Raw genomic sequence first — 21,795 nt, 5'->3', positions numbered from 1 at the left:
CCACCCACCACCACCATTGCCTGGGCCAGAGCGAGGAGGAGATGGACACAGAGGTTACGGCAGGGAACAAGAGAAGCAATTCTAGGAGGCTCCAAATAATGGGCCCCTACTGGTTGTGAGTCCTTGGCAGGTGCCCAGCTCTGTCTACCCATGGTGCCAGTCTAGAGACCTTGATTCTTTCAGCAGACTCTAGTCAAACATGTCCAGATACTAAACGCTGCAGCCCGTCAGCTGTCAGATGCTATCAAATACTTAACACCACTGCAAACAAGTCCTCAGCCTGTCAAATATCATTGCATGTCAACCGTCAGAGACTCTCAGATAGATATAGGACAGGATGTCAAATGCAGACATCCAATATTCTGTGCAAATTCAACAAGGATCTGAAGCATGCCAAAAGATGGCCAGAGCCTGCACTGGCCCACAGCCACCTGGGACTGCAAGAGTGAGTGCAAGGACCTTGCAGTGTAGGTTGGATTAAACAAAAAGGCCCTCTCTTCCCATGAGCAGGCACAATTTTTCTTATTGACATTTATGTTTATGGGAGAGGTAATTGAGAGGAGTTATGGAGGAGATGTGTGCAACAGCCATGCCAGAACATTCTGCTGCCCACGTGCCCAGGATTCTGAAAGCCAGGACAAGCTCTGGCTGCAGGAAGCGCCTTGCAGGGCAGCTCCCTGGGCCTGTGGGAAAAGGCGGGCGGGATCTGCGCTGGTGCAGAAAAATAATTGCTGCCGCTATTACCGAGAAATTGGAAATAAGAGACAGGCAGCCTCTCAGAGACAAGGGATGGCAACTGAAAGGCGGCGTGGGAATATCTCCAGAAATACGGCAGGTTCCCGGTCCCCACTCTCCTCCCACACCTAGGAACAAGCAAGGAGCAGAGATGAATCAGAGTTCATCTTAAAGCAGAGGTGGGAAACCTCGACTCCAGGGGCCGACTCCAGCCCTCTGGGGTTCTCCAGATGGCCACACCCCTTCCTCTTACTGTACATTTAAAGGGTTGATGCATGGAAAATAAGAAGGGCAAGAATGTGATGGTGTTGTATACATTGTAGTTTCTCAAATGATTGGATTGCTTCCTACTACAAACCTGAAAGTGACTTAGACACCAGAGCAGAAATCCCTAATGAATGGAGAAAAGCAAAACTAATATGAACACTAACTGGGATAGTGGCACATATATGGAACACCACAAATGTCCACTTAATCTGATGTGATACTAAAGATGTCCATCCACAATATAGACGTCCTCACACCACACATCCGAGGTGGGGAGCTTCGGGTCCGAGGGTCAAATCTGGACTGGACCAATTTGTGTTAATATTTAACAGATCTAACGCGAATCACCTGCATTGCTTAAGTTGATTAAATTTGGTTTCTTAACTTTTTGTATTGAAATGCTTTTATTGTTCCTGTATGTTATACAGTATTTTAGGAGCTGCTGCAAAACCTCCTGGAGAGCTTCAGCTATTGGGCCGTATAGACATAAAATAGATAGATAAATTATATGTGAAATTGTTCATTTCTCCACTTTGGAGCCTTGGAGCAAAGCAAAGCAAAAGACAGTCTATAAACCAGAAGGGTTTCTGGGATCTTTTCTCTGTTTTTGATTTAAGGTTGGCCTCTGGGAGGCTTTGCAGTGGGCAGCTCTCCACGGTCCTGTGGACAAGACCTCAGCAATGCGCCCCCCTCCTGCTTGCCTGACCAGGAGGGGACTGGTGACCAAAGAGGCCAGAGCATCTCCAGCTCCTTCTCCCCACAACTACCATTGTTGAGACAGAGGGAGAGACGAGGTCTGGGGGCTCTTGGTGGGCCCCCAGAAAGTGCTGGTCTGTGCTGACCTAGGTGGGCAGCCTCCCCAGCCTAGTGGTCTAGAATACCAACCCGCAGCCTTCCGGAACATTAGTCATGCTGGTGGGAAGTCCACAGCTTCTGGAGGACACCCGGCAGGGGAAGGCTGGCCGACAGAACAGGACAGAGCGTAAATCAAACCCTAACTAACGTGCCGTCAGCTTGCCTGGAGGGCTTGGTATAATTAAACTGCAGTCTAACGGCAAGGGGCAGAATTGCCTCCTGACATGGAGGTAGCTCTCTGTGCCAATTTCCTGGACTGAAATTGAAAGCAACAAGTTTTACTGCCCATAAATTTTAATGGAGGTTTATGAGATGCTGTGAAGGACAATAGGGGTTGGCCATAAGTTGCCTGCCCAGCTCATCAGCCTCCAGAGACATCTGGCTGACGGCTGCTGTTAGAAACCACGACTGGGTCTCTCTCCGGCCCAGCCAGGCAGGGGTGTTCAGGGCACCTTCAGCGAAAGATCATGCCCATTGAAGGTTGTGTTCTAATACTGTGTTGGAACACGTGGGGTCTACAGACGCCTCGGGGCCCTCAGTGCCTGCTCCAAGTTCCACTTCTAAAGACTTGCCTTTGCTCTCAGCAATTGTGCCTGGGTGAATCTGAGATCTCCCAGGTACTAGGAGTTGTCTTGGGGTTACGCAATAGTATTTGCAAACCACCATTCATTTTTGAGCAACTCCACAAAGAATCATTTACCTGGAAATATTCTCACTAATCAGTAGTGTTAGTTAAGTGATCGATTGTTTGTGGTTTATACACAACAGGAGATCATCAGAACCTTGGGACCTTATGTAAAATATGCAGATTAACGCCTTCTGAGTGCAAAATATGGGCTGTGGTGCAGCCGCCCCTCCCTCGGTGAGTCTAGCTTCTGGCCACCATTGCCCCCAGCCGTTCCTGTCCTCCGCCTCCTTCTCACCATTGCTAGCTCCTGCTTGCTTGGCAGGCATGCAGCCCGAGAGCCAGTAGCCACGGCGGCTCCAGCTCTTCCCTCTCACCATCGCTGGCCCAGGCCAAGGAGTGGATGAACATGCTGGCCGAGAGGGGGGGAGCAGGTCTTCTTGTCAGTGGGCCCCTGGTGGGCTGTGGGCCCTGGGAAGATGCTCAGCCATGCCCACCTTTGATGTCAACCTTGAGAGTCAGGTACGCCCATGTTCTATCAGGTGCATCCTTGTGGATGCCACCAGCCAGCCACCCCTTCCAAACAGGGGCATTCCCCCACCCCATTTTCTGTTGGGACACTCAGTGTGCCATGGTCCTCTTTAAGGTTGTCTCAGGTTTGCTTTTGCTTTGCTTGTTGGTTCTTCCCCAAATGCAGAATCCCCCCAACACGTTGAGACCTCCTCCTTTTTTGAGTAGCCCCTTCTGGTCCCCTTTCTGCTTGGGCTTACGGCCCCAGTTCACTATTAGAGGGGGTGCTGTGTTCAGAGGCACTAAGATGCCATGGTGAAGAGTGGGGCCTGAGATGCAGGAGATCCGGGCGCCAGTCCCCGCTCAGCCACTGGTGGCCTTGGGCCTGTCACAGGGTTTCAGCCTGAGCTACTTCACAGGGTTGTAGTCATGAGAATAAAATGGAGAGGAGACCCTTGAAGGCCACCAGGGGTTCCTTGCAAGAGGAATATGAAGCTGGCATAACTCTTGACCCCATGATGCCATGCTGGGAGAGGACGGCTAGCCAACTTGAGGGTCGGCATATGGAGGAAAGTGCGTCCTTGCTTCCAAGAGAGGCCTCCTGAAGGGATTGGGTCCAAACATACTCAAAAGGAGGGTTTCCAGAAGTAGTCGCTAGACTGGGTTCAACGAACTGCTCTGTGCATGCTCAGAGATTCTTCCTGAAGCGATTGTGTGTATTGGATGTACTTTCGCGAATAGAGAGCAATGGCGAGGGAATGGTCTGTCACCTGGAATGTGCAAAGGCAGGAAAGCCCAGCTCATGACACAGGCAGACGTCCACGGGGCAGGGCAGCAGGGGAAGACCTCCGTGGGAGGCCTTCTGGAGGCGGCGTCTGGGGGCTCATCATGGGAAGGTCACCTGCACACTGGCCACCTGGGAGCCCGGTTCTTCTGCCCGTGAGGATTCAGAGCAGAGCAACCAGTCTCCGCGGGAACAACGTACTGGTAAACAAGAACACGTCCTGTTTCTACTGGGACGTTTTCTGTGTGCCTCACCCAGGGAAGACTGGCTCTTTTGTTGTGATGCTTGTGGGCCGATTGTGGTCGTTAAACTCTCTGTCATCTCGGAACTGTCTTTATTGGGACTGTGAAGGCTTATGGCTAATTACGGGAACTACTTCCATAAAAAGTTTAACTGACGTGCGTGCCTTGGCTCCAGGAAGGCAGGTCCTGATAGAGTGATTTGCTCCTCCTCACTGGCTCTTTCGCCTTGCCCCTCTTGCTCATTCACTCAGAGGGGGTGGGCGCACGGGCGGAAGTGGCAAGACGGAGGACCAGATGCCCCCGAGATACTTGGCAGGCCCCTGCTGGGCCCCGGTTCCTGACTAAAGAGCGCCTCTTCTCTCCCCCGGCAGAAATCCGTGAAGCATTCAAAGTCTTCGACCGCGATGGCAACGGCTTCATCTCCAAGCAGGAGCTCGGCACGGCGATGCGGTCCCTCGGCTACATGCCCAACGAGGTGGAGCTAGAAGTCATCATCCAGAGACTGGACATGGATGGTAAAGCGCCGGGCATCCTTTTCCTTCCCGTTTCAGGTCCCTTTCTCATCCCTGATGGCCATTTATCCCAACATGCGGCTGGACCTGGGGTGGGCCATGGGGTGGAGAAATCAGCAGTGCCGAGCACCTGGGGGTGGGGGTGGCTAGCCTATGGCCCTGAAGGAGAAGCAGCTGCACCCTTCTTGGAAAAGGAGCAAGAGGAGAATCAAAGAGGCGATCAAGAAATGGATGCAAAGAGGGACAGCTCCCCATGCGCAAGCTGTGCTAAGGCTGTGGGGGCAGGAAGGATCTTTGCTTCACCTGAACAATGAGCCAGTTTCTTACAGACTGAGCTAGTGGGAGGCATCACTGGCCACATGCATCCCTCTTGGGTTCCCCAGGTGACACGTCTCCCTCTCACCCCCCCCCAAATATTCTTCGACAATCTTCTCGGTTTGCTAGCTTCCCCGCCCCGGTTCTAAAAGGTGGAAATACCTTTCCTGAGGCGAAGGCCACAGCAAGGGAAGCGTCAGGGAGCCATGCTAGAGAAAGCTTGGATCCCCGGTGCTAAGGATGGAGACTTGGAGCGCTCCAGACCTGGAGCTGGGAACGGGAGCTCCGATCCGCTGCCTCTTGCAGGTGGCATGCAAAGACTGGTGCTGGCCACTTGGAGGCTGGCAAAGCAACCCCAGAGAGCGAGAGAAGGGGGCATTTCATTGGGTGGGAGGCGAGGGGAAAGAAGAGGCCAGAACAGGAGCTGTCCCAAGGCCATTCGAGCCTCCTTCCCCACCCCAGCTATGTAAGCGAAAACACCTGGGCAGCAAAACTGCAGGATGCAAAGACAGCATTTGCACAGGAGAAGCATAAACCGCTGAGTCTGGGGGCGGGTGCTCCTTGCTGTCGGACTGAGCCCTTAGAGCAACATGCCAGGTGGTGACGTTGACTCTGCCCTCACCGACGACCGAAAAGCAGCTTCTTGAGAGCTGAAAGAGGTCCTCCACCCTGGCCCGCTTCAGCAGACCCATCCTAGGAACACTGGCTCCTTCCAAAACCCATAACCTTATACTCACCGCCTATTCGTGTCTCCACTCACAACTCTTTTCCCTACAAGTTTCTTCTACCTACTCTCACCTGTCCCTTTCTCTTCTCATTCTCATCTTGACTTCCTTCTTTCCCGTTCTTTGCTTGGCGTCTTTCAGTAGCAAGCGCTCTCTCACGTGGGAAGCTCATGAATTGTGCTAGGCTGGGGTAAACACCAGTTCACGTCTGGGGAACCAACGTCAAAAAACCTCGCCCCTGGCTGTGAAGCAGGCCCACTTGCGACTGTCCCAGGCTGGGCAGGAGTTCTGCGCATCATTGCAGCCTGGCTCAGTTTTGCGGCTCGTCTGTACAGCTGTGTGCGCTGCACATGCCCCAAGGGTGATGAGAATCCAGTTCTTTTTGAGCACGAACGACTACAGCGTGCCAGCTGATCAGGAGGATGGCAAAAAGGATTGATTTCCCCTTTCCTTTGTCACACGGGTAGGAGCAAGTCAAGGCTATGCACTTTTCTATACCACATCCTGCTTTTGTGCTCGCAATTGCTCACTTGTGGGAGTTTGTGGGAACTTTCCGCAACTCGGCTGCCCTCCAGGGCCTGTCTCACATGTTTCCCAGCCATTTTTGTGTCTTTCCTTTTCGGAGCAAGGAAAATCAGCTGTTAAATGGCAAATGTGCAACAAACCAAAATGAATGTCATTATTGTCTTAATTCCACCGTATTGGAGCTACACCGCAATACCGCCTTGTGGGTAGAAAATGGAACATATAGAAAGACACAGAAAGACTGCTGCCAAAAGCCCCCAAAGCCCACGCCAAGGGTTTTCTTCACATGTAAAGGGAAAAGGGAAGAAGCCTCCGTGAAGTGGTTGGTTCAGCACCTCCTGCGGAGAAATCCTGTGTGATCTTCATGCCCTGAAATAGCACTGAAAGGGAAGTCTTCCTCTTGGGCTCCTGACAAGGGTTTGGAGCTTAAAGCAACTGGGGGCAAAGAGAGCTGGTCCTGGCCCTCTGGGGGGAGGGGGTGGCCCCGTTGGCTGCAGCATCTCAGAGTGCAGGTGTGGACATGACGGATCGCTCTTCTGTGTCAAGGAAATAAAATACAGGGGATCCTGCATGCAGAAAAACAGCATCTCAAGGAGAAGGCTAGGCTGGAGCCAGTCTGTTGGCATGCTAGGTTTCTAGCCACGTGGAGCTCGTGCTGCACGGAGGGGGGCACATGAATGGGTCTGATGCTAAGCGAGAGGCTTAGAACTTTCCGGTTTGCCACTTGCTTGCTTTCCTGAGAATTCCCTCCGGGTGGAAAAGACAACACAGAATCTTGCGTCTCCTTTTCTCATTCTGCCTCTTTGCTCCTGGCCAGGCTGGTTGCCTCCTTGCTCCTCCGCAGCCAGACCCCCAGCCGAAGTGCCTTTACCGCAACCATTGCCAGAGCTATTGCCGTTTGGATGTTCCCAGCTAAAGGGAATATTTGTCTTTCAGAAAGAGTCTCCTCCCAGAGCCGTAAAAGAAACCTCTGACAGCTCCATAAACTAGAGCTTGTGAATTTGCTGGCGAGGGTGGAGGCCACACGCTCTGCTCCTTTCCTCGGTGCAGACTGAATAGTCGGGGCGGGCGGGTGGGGGGGGGGATGCCGGCTCTGCTCTGCTGGAAATGCAGCGCAGGCTGTCCAGAGCTGGGTCCTCATCCCCGGAGCTCAGGGGAGGCCATGCCCCATGCAAAGCTCTAATCACAGCCTGCCCCCCAACTCACTTCCTGTTGCCCTGCGTCCAATTGGCTGCTGCCTTAAAAGGCTATGGAAATGGGAGGGGCAGGACCCTCATGACCCTAGTCAGCCCTCTACCCCCTCCAACTTGTCTCCCTGGGACCACCAGCCAGCCTGTCCTGCCATCACCGTGGCCTTGAGAGTCACTATCCAGGTCCAGCAAAATTACTGCAGCATTGCTACACTGTCATGGTCAGCCGGTCAGTCGCTTCTGACACTTGGCCACCCCATGGATCATTGCTCTCCCTGCCCCCCCCCCCCCGGTCTCGCAGTGCTTCCTTCAGGACTGTCCCCGGGCCTTTCTTTACAGTGTCCAGCCAGAGGGCGCTGGGGCCGCCCCTCCGTCTTCCGCTGATCACTCCCAGCATGACCGACTGTTCAAGTGAGTCGGCTCCCATGACGAGGCCAAAGGGTGGCAGTCCCTGTTTGGCAGTCTGGGCTTCGAGGGAAATTCCGGGGAGGCTCTGCGATCCTCGCAGTCCGCGGGACGCACAACAGTCGCCTCCAGCACCAGAATTCAGAGGCGCCCACCCTTCCGCTCTCCGCCTTTTTCAGAGTCCACGTGTCGCAGCCCTGCGTAGCAAGCGCCTACATCTCCCAATAGCAAAAGCTCTCCGGGAGTTTGCAACAGATCCTGAGCAGGATTTCTCCTGCGGAACTCTCCTCTTGTGCATGAGTGCAGGCGAGCTCATGTGCATTAGCGTGACTGTGTGATGACGCAAACACACGCTAGCACAAGGGCAGGCAGCAGACACACACCCCGCCCCACCCTCCACAGTGAAAAGCACCCTGCAAAGCTGGGGTCCACATGGCCGGGTTCACAGGTCAGATTGAGGGGCGGGCATGTTGACTCCGTGGCAGAGTTCTCTCACGGAGCATCTCTATCATGCCTCAGGATCGTGATCCAGATCATGGCATCTGGTCCTCTAGATGGGAAAGAAATGGAGGCAGTGACAGATTTTATTTTCCTGGGCTCCCAGATCACCACAGACAGGGACTGCAGCCAAGAAATTAAAAGACGCTTGCTCCTGGGGAGGAAAGCTATGGCAAATCTAGACAGCATACTAAAAAGCAGAGACATCACCCTGCCAACAAAAGTACATATAGTCAAGGCTATGGTTTTCCCAGCTGCAATGTATGGCTGTGAAAGCTGGACCATAAGGAAGGCTGAGCGCCAAAGGATTGAGGCCTTTGAATTGTGGTGCTGGAGGAGACTCCTGCGAGTCCCTTGGACCGCAAGGTGATCAAACTGGTCAGTCCTAAAAGAGATCAACCCTGACTGCTCTTCAGAAGGCCAGATACTGAAGATGAAACTCAAATACTTTGGCCACCTAATGAGAAGGAAGGACTCCCTGGAGAAGACCTGATGCTGGGAACAATTGATGGCAAAAGGAGAAGAGGATGGCAGAGGATGAGGTGGCTGGATGAGGTCGCTGGGGCGGTGGGTGTGGGGTTGGGTGGACTCTGGGGGACGGTGGAGGACAGGAGAGCCTGGAGGAATGTTGTCCATGGGGTTGTGATGGGTTGGACACGACTTTGCAGCTGAACAGGAAAGGTGCAGAGGGCTTGCTATCAGGACTAGGACATAGATGGCAGTGACAACCACTGGAACACCAGGACCAGGGATGCTGGAGGAGAATAGAAGCTCCCGCCAGAGGAGCAGATGCAAAAACCCAGCCCAGATCCAAACTGAGGCCCAAGAGCAGCGAAGTGCTGCAGGGGCGAGTCCCGTTGCAGGTTGAGGTCAGGCACCAACCAGGCAGCGCAGGGCCGTTCGCAAGGCAAGGTCAGAGGAGAGAGGGAGCAGGCGCCTGGCCAGGCAGAAGACAAGGAGAGAGGCGGAGGCCACAGGATGCAAGGTGTAGTTGGCCATGCAGCAAGACTCGGAGCAGGAGCAGGATCCCACCGCAGTCGCCGCAAAGACCTGTGCTGCTGGGACAGACCCTGAGCAGGGCTGGACAGCCTGTGAGAGCCATCCAGAGAGTCCGGCGGTGCCTCGTGTGCCCCGGCTCCGATTCCCGTGATGCCCAGCAGGTCTGCTCCTGCAGACATGTGCGGGGGAAATCGGGGTGCTTCCTCCCAGGGGCAGGTGTGCCGAGGCTTCGGGTTCTGCCGCTTCCATTGCTCTGCCAAGCAAAGAATGGGGCTTCCAGTTTTTACTGTGCTGTGTCCCAACATGGCACCAAGGCAATCAGAGAACAGAAAGTTTTCATTCCCTTTTGCTGGGGTTCCTACTTCACACGAGCAGTTTGAATCAAGCATGGCTTTGCACGACGGTTTTCATTTCTAATTCCGAGCCAAAGGGCTGCATTTCAGCTGGTAGAAGCTATTTGGTGAGAGCAGAATGTCCTTTACTGGCTGGACCTCTGCAGTCAAAAGTAAGCGCCACTGGGCTCAGTGGAGCCCACCCCCCGCACAAGTTGCTGTGCATAGAATTGCAGTCATGCCCCATGAAGATAAGGTGAGCTTTTATTCGTGGCTCCTTTGCTTTGGGCGTTGGTGCTTATGATGGAGTTTTTGCCAGAGCAACAGAAGTGCAGCATAGGGCTTACCAAGATATCCGTGGGGGGACAGTGAGGGGCTTCCTTGGGGTGTGGCCATGCGATCTGTCACGGTGAACTGCTCTACTCCAAAACTGACCACTGCATGGCCTCCTACACACCTTAATCTTTTTTCACTGTTGGGTTTTTTCAATGGATGAAGATTAATATTTGCTGATGTTTTGAAAGGTCATGAAATTCCTGATTTTGCTGTTCAAGTTCTGCAGGAAGCATGAAAATAGGAATGGGGAAAAACAGAGCTGATTGAGCTCACTGAAATTCTTGGAAATTCCTTGAAAGTCAGTTCAGCTCACTCCCCTTCTCTTTTGCAACTTGTTTGGTTAAATGAGAAAAGCTGTGGATTTTTCACATGCACACTTTGTGAATGCAAACACGAATTTGGGAATTCGGGGACATTTTCGGAGAACGAGCATTGTGGTTCACATTTGGAGTTGCAAGCAGGGCATCTCTGAGCGATCTGTGAGCTGAAATGAAATTTCCATACATCCCTGCTTGGAAGGCATCCCCACTGAGTTTAATAGGGTTTCCCAATGTCCAGGACTGCGACCTTAGCCATCCTGGGCTGTTGTGACTGCATTACCAGGGTCAAATATCTACTGAATGTTGGTTAAAATTCAAACAGTACAATTCAACGAGATACCCCTAATTCATTCAGGATGCAGTTGTGCCATTTTGCATTCTGGCTAGGCATAGGAAGAGGAAGCATGTCCACTTGGAGAGTAAGGGGAGCTCAGAAGCCGTCTGGGCTTCATAGTCCTCTGGAGCTCACAACCTTCTGTTTTTGAAAGGTTGTGAGCAGCTCCCTCAGACCTGGTCGCCCCCTTCTTCTGCTGGCCAGCATTATTGTCTTCCCCAGAAATTCTCCTCCTGCCATGGTGTGTCCGAACTGCAGCAACATGTTTTCATCATGTTTGCTTCTAGGGCAAGTTAAACTTGACTTGACCGAAGGGCCATCAGTTCCCTTTTCTGTCAGTGCAGAATATCTGTGCAGCTCTTCTCCAGCACCGTGTTTCAAACCCATCTGTTTTCTTCCTGTCAGCTTTCTTATTTAAGGCACCACAGCTTTGGTGCAGAGGTTCCCAGGGCATAAAATCTCATCGGCTCTCAGATGCAAAAATACTAAATACAGTTTGACACTGTATTAAATGCTGCCAGACACCAAATAAATATCATCTCAGCCTTGGGCTCTGTAGATAACTGTGTCCTCCTGCCAGCCCCAAACACTTTATCTGGACCACCCAGCATTTTACGGTTTCCTGGTTTTGCTGCAATCCCCACAACCACCAATCTAAAAGATTGCAACTCCTCTCCTAAGACTTGCAGGATGCATTTTAAGATATACATATCCCCCCTTGCAGGATGCATTTTAAGATATACATATTTCCCCCCCCACACCTGCTGCCTTTGGTTCCTCCCTCCAGAGCATCTTCAAAATCAAAAACAGCCCTCAAGCTGAAAGAGAACCCCCCCATCCCAGAACTATTATACTCATACCCCAAAAAGAGCTACCAAATATTAAATATTTGAAAATAAAACCTCATAGGAGTATATCAGTTGCAGATAACCAATATTCAGAAAGCCTTTGAGCATTAAGAGATTATCTGGGACAAAACTCACAGACCAGAACTTTGAAGATCGCTTTTGGAAACAACATGATTAATTGTGTGATCCTATTCTTGGGTGTCTGTTAACGCACTGGTCTAATCCCCCTTTCAAGAGACTTAAATCAGTAGCCGTGACTGGGATATCTCATGGCAGTGAATCCCGCACTTCCTTTTATCCGCCCTAAACCTATTGTCCATCATCCAGCCAAACACCGCAGTCAACACAATCAGCACCATAATCATAATCAGTGGGGAATTTAGGTCCTCACTGGCTTTTTCATGCCCCGCAGATTCCCTTCCAGAAGAGGAGCTCGCCGCCAGGGCTGCCCAGGACACTTTGCCCCCCGGGGCAAAGGACAAGGCGGCAACTCCTTCCATTCCAGGTGCAGAAGCCACCTGGGACCAGCACTGGAACTGTTCTTCTGTTCTGGAAATGGGGCACGGCCCTCCGTCGTGCCTGCGGGCAGCAGGCTGGTTTGGGGGGAGGGTGGGAGCGGGGCACCTTCCAACCCCCCCCCGCCACCTTCCAGCACCTGCCACCTGAGGTCACAGCCTCACGCCGTCCAACGGCAGGGCTGGCCTCAGCCTTCTGCTCGCACTGCCAACGGCATCCTGACATGCCCGGAAATACGCATTTCCGCAACACACTCCCCAGAGCTCTCACATGGAAACTTGGCCAGCCTGTCCAGAACTAGAAATGGGCATTTCTGCTCATGTGCAGACTTCCTTTAGGAAGGGCAGAATTCCTGCTGCGAAAGCAGTGAATCTGACCTGCACAATGGAAGTGGCTTACAGCCTCACCAGTGTCTCCAGAATGAATCCAGCAACTGGTCACAGGTCAGATATGCAGTAGCTTATATGCATACAAACACAGAAGAACTTCCACAGTTTTCATCTAGTTCCTGATTTGGCTTCTAGACCAGCAGAATATTCTTAGAGTGTACCCCCCAAAAAACAGAACAAAACAAAACAAAGCAGAACAGAACACCCAACTTTGCAAAGGACTGCAGCTCTTCCTGAAGGGGTCAGTGTTTTCAAAATTAGGATCCATAAAAAGCGGGGGTGGGGAAGGATCTTTGCATTAGTTGTAGAAAGGTTTTGTGAAGCCCCAGACGGAATCTCTTTTGTAGAGGTTCACCCTGCCCTGTAAAATGACCTACCAAAGGTCACCCTGTTCCTTGCAACCACCCACAATTGCACCCACATTCACTTTCCTAGAGTTCAAGAGCCCTGGTCACATGGTTTTGCCCAGGTAACCCATGTTCACAGAAACAACAAAGAAACATGAGCGAGTCAGAAGGGGCCTCCTGGGCCATCTAGTCTGACCCCCGGCTCCAGCCCGCTCCGCTCACAACATGCCCACCATGTGGACGTCCAGCCTATCCTTGAACACCCGCACCGATGGGGCCTCAACGACCTCTCGTGGAAGCCCATTCCACACCCTCGGGGTCCTGACTGTCAGGAAGTGCTTCCAGGCATCCAAATGGAACCTTGGCTCCCTGAGCTTGGCTCCGTTGGTGCGTGTCCTGCCTTCCTCTGCAGGGGAGAACAGATCTCTGCCCACCTCCGCATGACACCCCCTCACATACCTGTATGTCGCCAACAGATCCCCTCGGAGTCTCCTCTTCTCCAGGCTGAAGAGGCCCAGTTCCCTCAGCTCTGCAACTTGTAATGCGGGGTGGATTCTTTCAGGCTAGTCAGCCCTTTGGTCTTCTTGCCAGCATGTTTCCAGTGGGCACCATGTCCACAAAGACGGAGCCCTGTGGAAGGGCAAAATGCGTGTGGATTATTCTCGGAATAAAGCAAGGCTTTTTTTCGGTCTCCTAAGACTTCGGCTCCCCATTGCACTGGTCATTATGGCTTTCCCCACCTCTGCTTATCCCAGCCAGGACTCCCCTGGAGGACACGCCCCTTCTTATCTGACCCCTTCCCTGCAGCCGCTGATCATGCGCTGTGTTCCTGGCTGTCTGGGGATGATGGGAGCTGCAGTCCAGCACCTCCGGAGGGAAGGCGGCTTTAGAGGAAAGCTGAATGAAGCGCTGCTGGTGATGAGATGTTGTGGCTGGGAGGGGCCTCAAAGCAGTCCGCTCCCCCCCCCTCCGTCCGGGGGTGTGCTGGTGGACTCTGCTGGAAGCAGAAAGGCATGCTCCTGCGCCGCCTTTGGCCAGGCCTGTCTCGCAGTGACAGATGAACAAAGCTGTCTATGCAGCAGCGATAATTAACTCTGGCATTCCCTACTAATTATCCCAAAGGCCGTGCTGGCTCATCCGATCCACTCGCCAGATCAACGGGGTAGATATATGGCCCCCCGGGGGAGGCCGCGCCCGCCTCAATTTCCCAGGTTATTGACTTCCTTGCCAAACTTTTAATCTGTGAGCCGGATCCCCTAATGGACTCTTTAACCTTTTCGCCTGTTCTTTGGAAGAGGGATGAGGCCGACGGGCAGGCGCTCTCGCCGTTCCTCGAGGCAGCCAGAACACAGGGCTGCGCATTGTCTGTTACTTGAAGCCCTCGCCGAATACACGCTCGTTGCCTTCACAGTGGGCATCTCTGACATTAGAGCGCCAGCACCTACTCACAAATTTATTGGGCTGCACCCCGTGGCGCTGTTCCGACAGTGGCTGGGAATTGCCGGCTGAACGGGTTTCCTCTTGCCGACCAGCGGCTCAGGGCTCACAGGGCTGCGGGCCCCAGCACCTTTTTGATGGCGGGTGCTGAGCTCCTCAGCCATGCCCTCCTCCAAATTCCCCATCCTCCCTCCGCTTGGCTGAACTTCTCACAATAGCTGGGTTGGGGGGGGATGTTTTCTCAGCGCAGATTTTATTTCTTATCGTAATGCAAAGTATTTGGGGGAAGCTTGAGCAGAGGGATCCCCACGGCTAACTCACCCCAAACAGTGTTCTCCATGCTATTTCTGCCATTATATCCTTGATTTCTGCAGACCTTTTTAATGTGTTTCATCTTTTCCAAAGTACCGTATATGCCAGCCTATAAGGCAACTCACAGTAAGACAAGGTTGACACGTTGGGCTTCTTTTCTGGTGTTTGTCATATGTCGGGTGTATAATGTCGGGTCAATTTTTGCTTTACTATTTCCGATTTGAAGGGTCCTCTTATATGTCGGTATACACAGGTATATCTCTAACCAAAAAATGTGAATATCTCTGGGGAAAACTAGCAAATGTCTCTAGAAAAGGCAGAGGAGAAAGACCAACTATGGGATGGATGGATTCCCTAAAGGAAGCCACAGCCTTGGGTTTACAGCCTTGAGCTCTGTCTGGTGACTTGCATAACTCGTGCAAAGTAACCAACCACGTCTCTTTTGCAAGTTTGCTGCAGCCATTTTAAAACTATTCCTCACAGCGTAGAGTGAAGCCCGATGTCTTGCACTCTCGGTGTCCATGAGCCTCTAAATTCAGCAGGTCCTGTGCATCCTTTGCCCAGAAAGTGGAGCGGGATCAGTGTGCTCCAAACCTCCATATTTTCTCTGGCTGGCCATTTTTGGCTGCCTAGATTTAGCGTGGGAGAAGGAGAAGGAAAGAGGCAAAAGGCAGCTGGACTCACTGGAAGTGCTTGCCCGGGCTTCCTCCCTCCCTGCCCCCTCACGCACTCCACTTTCCCCCTCCAAGGCCCAGTTGTGATGTGGAGGGGCGGCGAGCACGGTTCTTTTCAGGAGGAGGAGCAGGACACAGGCTTCCAAATCTGAGCTCTGAGGTTGCAGGACTTTGGTGCTGGGACTCCGAATAATCTCAAGGCCTCCAAGAACATGGCCAGTATCATTCAGTGCCAGGAGGGAAAGGGCTGTTCTGGAAATGCTGGAAAACCTGTTCAGCAACCCACCCGGCCTGTGATATCTCTGAGGGCATTTCCTCTCATTTTAAAGCATCCCGAAAGAGCCCTCAGGGCTAGGAACTTGTTCTTTAAGAAAAGAGATATTCTGAGGAACTCTGCATCCAATACCTTATTGGATGAGGGTTACGTACTGTTGTGGGAATGTGATATACTCACAGCCCACTTATTATCTGCCATTACAATCAATTATTTGTGTTTTGCCAGGACTAGTACCAGACTAAATAAAGCCTGATTGCTCAATCAGCAGTTGGTTAGACCGACATAAACTGAGTAAGAACAAAGTACGTGCAATTGTTATGGGAGGGAAAGTATTTGTAACTGTCTGGAAGATGGCAGAGCACATCTCGCCCATGGGACAGATGTGGCCTCCCAGGCCTCCCCGTCCAGACCTGCAGAGCAGGTCCCTCAGCTGTGAGCCTGAGCACCTGGCAAGCGTGCACAGGCACTCAGCGGGGACTGAGGCCCACACACCAGTTGTGAAGCCGCTTCCCTCTTCCACCTGCGTGTGTGTTGCCACCCATGACACCGAAGGGGGTCTCCAGGTGCACCTTCATTCTGGGAGCATCCGTGGACTTCTCTTGGCTCAGCTTGCTATCCAAGACACAAGCACAGGAGGAAGGCCAGGAACACTACAGGGAATGCATGATTCTGTACAGCTACAACGCACCCCTGTTCTGGGCCCTTGTCTCCGGCCAGAGCCCCTCATTGGCTCCACTCGGGATTATTATTTACCCCATGAAAAGCCTCCCTTCTTCTTACTGGTGCTGTTAGGAAGAGTTATGTGTGGAAGTCCACCCGCTTTTTGCTCTGGCTCCACCACTGCTGGGTGGCTGACTTTGACGGGTTTCAACCCAGGTTCTATGGTCCCTGGCAGGCAAAAGTTCCCCATCGAGAATGTTTAGATGTCCCCTACATATCATGTACCCACAAGTGCAGTGGATGCCGTTGTAAAAGAGGCATTCCTCCTGTGTGAGGCAGACGTGGAATGCCTCTTCCAAAATGGTACATGCATTACAAATAATGAGTAATTTGGAGGACAAAATTGTGCGTGTCCAATTTGGACGCCCTTGCTTTTCTCTCTCTAGAATCACAATAAGAGGATATCTGTAAGTTCACACAGAGCAAAATCCAGAAGCAAATATGCGACTTCTCAAAATGTCTGGCCAAAATCAAAATAGGGAAGATGAGAATACGTATCTAATCATGATTCCTGATGGCACGATCTTGTGCATGTTTTTGACAGAAAAATGGTCTAAAGTTCCCAGGTTTCCACAGCCAACAACGGCTGGCTGGGGAATGCTGGGAGCTGTGGGGCTTTTCAGTCAAAACCTGCACGGGATCCCATGGATTCCTCCCAGCCTCCTTCTCGTCCGCTCCCTGCATCCTTGGTGCACACAAGCCCCCAGACTCACGGGAGGCTTCCATCCTTTGCCCACAACAAGGTGGGACAGCTGCCGTCTCTTGCGTCAAGTATCTCATCTCGACGGCTGTTTTCAGACGTCTAGATAAAGTGCAGGGGGGCGGAGAGGGAAGAGGCCAAAGGGAATCGGTGCAAGCCCATGGCCCCAGCTCCCTCCCTCCCCCTGTGCCCCTGCACATTGCTATTGGGGTGGGGGCAGCGGGGAGCGGCATGGTTTTTCCACACTGCATGCCAGGGCCAGGGACTCGGCCTCCACAGTCCCAGCTCCAAGAGCTCAGGATGTGCCGCTCTCTAGTGACAATGCGGCTTCCCAGACAAAGCCACAAGGTCCCCCCCCCCCCCCCCCGTTACCTGTAAAATGCTTTGCATGGGTTGCCTCACGCTTCCATCAGCTCACACCTGTGCTGCTTTCACCTGTGGCAATGTCTCTCATTTCCAGGTGATGGACAAGTAGACTTTGAGGAATTTGTGACGTTACTCGGCCCCAAGCTCTCCACTTCCGGCATTCCAGAGAAATTCCACGGCACTGACTTTGACACTGTCTTCTGGAAGGTGAGGAAAAATCAAGCTCTCATTCCTTTGAACTGGATGGTCTGGCCTCTTCTTGCCCTCACTCCAAATCTTAGCACTGAAGAAGCATATTTTTCCTAGTTTTCCTTTTTCTTTGATTTCTCCCCCTCCCTTTTTTTCTTTCTTTCTCTCTCTTTTAAGCTTGGGAGGGTTCCAAGGCTGGCTCAGCCACTTCCTTCCTTCTAGACTGTTCCTTTACCCTCTCCAGCTCCATCGATCAGCTTGTGGAGTAAGGAAATAGGCATCCTGTGTTGCTCTTGTACACTCGACAGCACAGCCTAATGTCTGCAAGGACCATTATCCCCACTATGATAGCCCTGTGTCCTGCTTTATAGAAGGGAGTCCTCTAACGGCCCAATACAACTTGGATTTTAAAAGGAAGACCAGGGTCTTGAAGTTGCCCGGCCCCATAACAGTCTGGAGAGAAGCACAAGCAGTGCCCACTCCTGCTTTTACAGGGGAGAGTCCTCGAAGGAAGGGCTGCCATTTTGGGCTCTGTGTTGAAGCAGTCCTCTGTGTGCAGGGCTGTCCTCTCCAATTCTGGTCCAAAGATCGCAGCCCATGGGAAGGGCTTGGATGAGGCCCACACAGAGCTAGGACTGGCACTGAGCTGAGCTGGGCATGCGAGTCCTCCAGCCACAGACCTCTCCTATCTTGAAGAGAGGTGCAGAATTTCTATTTAAACCATCGCAGGCCTTCCTAAATTTGCCTCTGCATACGAGAGCCAGCGTGGCATAGTTGTTGGAGCGTTGGACTGGGACTGGGGAGATCTGGGATCAGGTCCCCACCTAGGCAAGGAGTGAGCAGCAACCAAAATGCTGTGCCACGAACCCCCAGCCAGGGAAATGCTGTCCAGGGCTAGGGAAGTGGGCAGGAATTGTAGGCCTAGAGGAATCGCCCTGGGACGGGTGTCCCTGCTGCAGCATCGGTCACCTGTCTGCAACTGCCCTTTGCTCCCGAGAAGGGCAACTTGCAGAGACGAAGCGGCATGGGGTGAGGGCGTGGGGTGCCTCTCGGGCCGGGCAGTCCGAAGGGCGCTTAAAGTGGCGCATGGAGGCCCCAGGAGAGAGCCGCCTCCCGGCTCCGATGGCGGCCAACAGGTCCTTTGCCCGCCCTGGCCAGGCGCGCGCCCCTGCATGGCGTGCCTGGCTGGCCACAGCGCTGCCCGTGGGCCCGGGAGCGGCGACCCTCTGCCACGGCTCTCTTCCGCTGCAGTGCGACATGCAAAAGCTGACGGTGGACGAGCTGAAGCGGCTGCTGTACGACACCTTCTGCGAACACCTCTCCATGAAGGACATCGAAAACATCATCATGACCGAGGAGGAGAGCCACATGGGGAACGCCGAGGAGTGTCCGGTCGATGTGGAGAGTGAGTGGCCCTTTGCCAGCGAGGGGGGGGCGGGGGGGGGCGCTGAGCAGGGAAGGGGCGCAGCTGCCCGCGCCACCAGCTGGCCAAAACGCGGCAGTGCAGGCAGGTCCAACTGGCAGGCAGAAGACTCCTGGCCCAGGAATCGGGGACTGCGAGAGCCAGTCCCCCTTGCTTCCCCGTTTTAGTCCCAGGCTTGACGGACTAAATTTGTGTCCTGTCTTCTTCCTTCCTGCAAGAGCCCATGACAACTGGCATGGCCGCCCTCCCGCTCTGTGCGCTATGCTCACAGCAACAACCCTGTGAGGTAGGTCAGGGGACCGGCCCAGAGCATCCTGACGGAGTGGGGATTAAGGACTGGCTCTCCCAAGCCCCAGCCTCGCCCTCTCACCCTGCACTTCCCCAGCGCTCCTTAGGGATCATCAGACTGAGTTACGCCAAGCGATCCCTTGCGTGGGAATCAGTGCCCGCCTGGCGTTTCCACCTTTCCCTCCAGGCCCGGAAATCTGGACTGGAAACAGGCATCCAAGGCCCTGCCCTTGCAGGTGTCTTTCCAAGCTCTGCCATGCAAAAGGAGCGCCCAGCTGTCCACGACCCTCTTGGTGCCCCAGCTGTGCTCACCTTCCTAGCTAGAGGGACAGTTCTTCATCCTCTACAAACGTCTTTCGTCTTTCTCAAGCCACATTTCCATGGGCCACTCAGTGGCACGGCAGGGCAGGGAGCCACCGGCCCCTTCTCACTCTCCCCGCCTCTTCTATCACACCCCTCTTCTCTGCTGTGCCTCCCCAGGACAGACTGGACCTGCCACGGCCCTCTGCCTGCGCCTCCCTCACACCTGGCCAGGCCCACCTCCCCTCCACCTCAGTGTTTCTCTCCCACACCCTCCATTATGACCCCCCCCCGCACCACTGCCGTGCTGTTCTCCCTCCCTCTCTTCCGCCATGCCTCTTTCTCTGCCATGCGCGGATCTTGCCCTCCCTTGCTGTTTGCCCCCAGTGCACACTGCCCCGGGCGAGACCAATTGCACTGGTCCGAAGGGATGGCCTGACAAGCCCCCACGGAACTGGGCTCAGGGCTCCCCACAGCCTTCAAGCTCAGGGCTGCCAGCTGCAGCTTTGGCCAGCGCCAGACACAGGTTCCCAGGAGAAGGCTCCTCTTCGTCAGCTCTGGCAACTTCCTTTTGGCCTGTTTTGCCACCTCCACCAGCACCGGCTAGATGCACAGAAGCAAACAATAGAATCACCCTGACAATGAAACAGCGGCAGACAAAGGGCTGCTCTCTCTGCTCATCCCCAGGGCTTGCGGTGCAGCCAGCCCTGCCGGAAGCCGACTGGGGCTTGGAAGCTCCTTTCCTGGAAAGAGCTGGGCGACCATCCTGCACCTTCTGCGTCAAGCTGGCCCTGGCACGGGCACAAGGCTGGCTTCTTCCTGGCCGCCCGCTGCCTCTGTCCCTGCCAGTGGGGCTCCGAGCGTCCCAGGGAGGGAGGGCACCAGGGGGAAGCTGCCGCCCTGCTTGGCAGGCCGGGGGACTTTGCGTGCAGGTGTGAGCGAGGAAAGCGGCTCCTGCGTGAGCAGACCCTGTGCGTCATGGGCAGGGCTGCCCCTAAGGCAGCCTCCAATATCCCTTCGGTGCTGCAAATTCTGCTGCCGGAAAGGCTGGATTCTGCAACCTGCATGGGTGATGCATGTCTGTGCAGTTGGGTCTGATTTTGCACAGACTCATTTGCGATTTTAAGGTATACATTATGGTCTGTTTTTGTTAAACATGGGAATGAGTGGAAGAGGAATGTTGAGGGGAAGGTTATGTCACAGTTCTTTTTTTTGGGGGGGGGAGAGGGTCTTTGCTCAAAGTAACTCCAGTGCTGATATATGGGGATGTGTTCTGGGGGAGGTGAGCTGGAACTTTAAGGAGCTAGAATCACAGAATCCTAGAACTGCAGAATCCAACTCCATGCTAGTGGAGGGCCCCAAGTTAAAGCTGGAGGACTTGTGGACTGGGAGGCAGAGCAACCTCTGCCCCCGGCACTGCTCCGAAGCGTTGCCGTTGACCTCGTCTCCCTTTCCCCCTCCTCTGTATCCCCAATCTCCGCTTTGCTCCTCCTCCTCCACCCACCCCACCCTCTCGCCTCCTCCCTCAGCCTGCTCGAACCAACAGATCAGGCAGACGTGCGTCCGGAAAAGCCTCATCTGCGCCTTCGCCATCGCTTTCATCATCAGCGTCATGCTAATTGCCGCCAACCAGGTGCTGCGAAGCGGGATGAAGTAGCCCCGTGTGAGTGGATGGACAGGTGGACGGACGGATGGACTTCCTCGAAGAACAAATGGAGAAAACTAACTTTCCATCTCTATAAATACCTGTAGCCACGAGGGCCGGGTTGGGTGGTCGGGGAACGGTGATTCCTCTTGCACACACCCATAAATCACGTTCCTTTCCTCCTGTCCCTGAGGAGGGCCCCCACTTCCTGGCGATGCAGCGTCTTCTCAGCTGAGAGAGGGTTTCCTCAGGGGGGGTCCAGTTTAACCCAGCTGGGGGAGGCACTGGGACCCGCATGGTGGAACTTTTAAACTCAACTTTAAAAGCATGTAAAAGTGCATGGAGAACCTTCTCCCTACCCCACCTCCCAGTCTGAATGATGCAATACCATGTACTTTTATAATCGGATATTAGAGTCCTACAAAATATATAAAATATTATATTATATATATATATATATATATATATATTTATGATAAACCGAGTAATCAGTTAAGCAATACACACGCGTCAGGATTTTCTATCCAAGATTTGGGCGTTGCATGACCATGCTCAACACAAGGGCTGGATACCGATCACCCGCTGTTTGTATTGTAGCATCATCCGACTTCCCCTCTGCAGGCTCACCCCAGCATCTATGCACTACTTCTCTCCCCCCACCCTCACTCTGGGAGGGGGGCTTCCTAGAGCCTGCATTACGTGGGTCTGGGGGTTGTCTGGATGGAAGGCACCAGCAAAAGTTGGGCTGTTGGAAGAGGCCTGCTTTGGTGCGGCGCCGTCAGCTGCCATTCTCATGATGACTGCATGTGGAAATTCCATGGCGGGTGGCGCCAGGCATGGAATCGCTTCCCATGT

The 21,795-nt window shown here is 53.5% G+C and overlaps 1 protein-coding gene across 1 annotated transcript in view; it reads left to right on the top strand.

Moving 5' to 3' along the window:
• CABP7 (calcium binding protein 7) overlaps positions 1 to 20,952 on the top strand; it is a 64,447-nt gene extending 43,495 nt beyond the window's left edge. The window contains exons 2-5 of the mRNA XM_044449008.1: positions 4,390 to 4,533; positions 17,190 to 17,302; positions 18,536 to 18,689; positions 20,825 to 20,952. Coding sequence (XP_044304943.1) covers positions 4,390 to 4,533; positions 17,190 to 17,302; positions 18,536 to 18,689; positions 20,825 to 20,952 — 539 coding nt within the window. The remainder of the gene's footprint in view (positions 1 to 4,389; positions 4,534 to 17,189; positions 17,303 to 18,535; positions 18,690 to 20,824) is intronic.
• Positions 20,953 to 21,795: the final 843 nt, after the last annotated feature.

This window comes from Varanus komodoensis, unplaced genomic scaffold (genome assembly GCF_004798865.1).
Source record: "Varanus komodoensis strain SLA01 unplaced genomic scaffold, ASM479886v1 scaffold56, whole genome shotgun sequence".
Lineage (NCBI taxonomy): Eukaryota > Metazoa > Chordata > Lepidosauria > Squamata > Varanidae > Varanus > Varanus komodoensis.
Note: the sequence above shows the minus strand (reverse complement) of the source record. Positions and strands in the feature narration are given on the sequence as shown.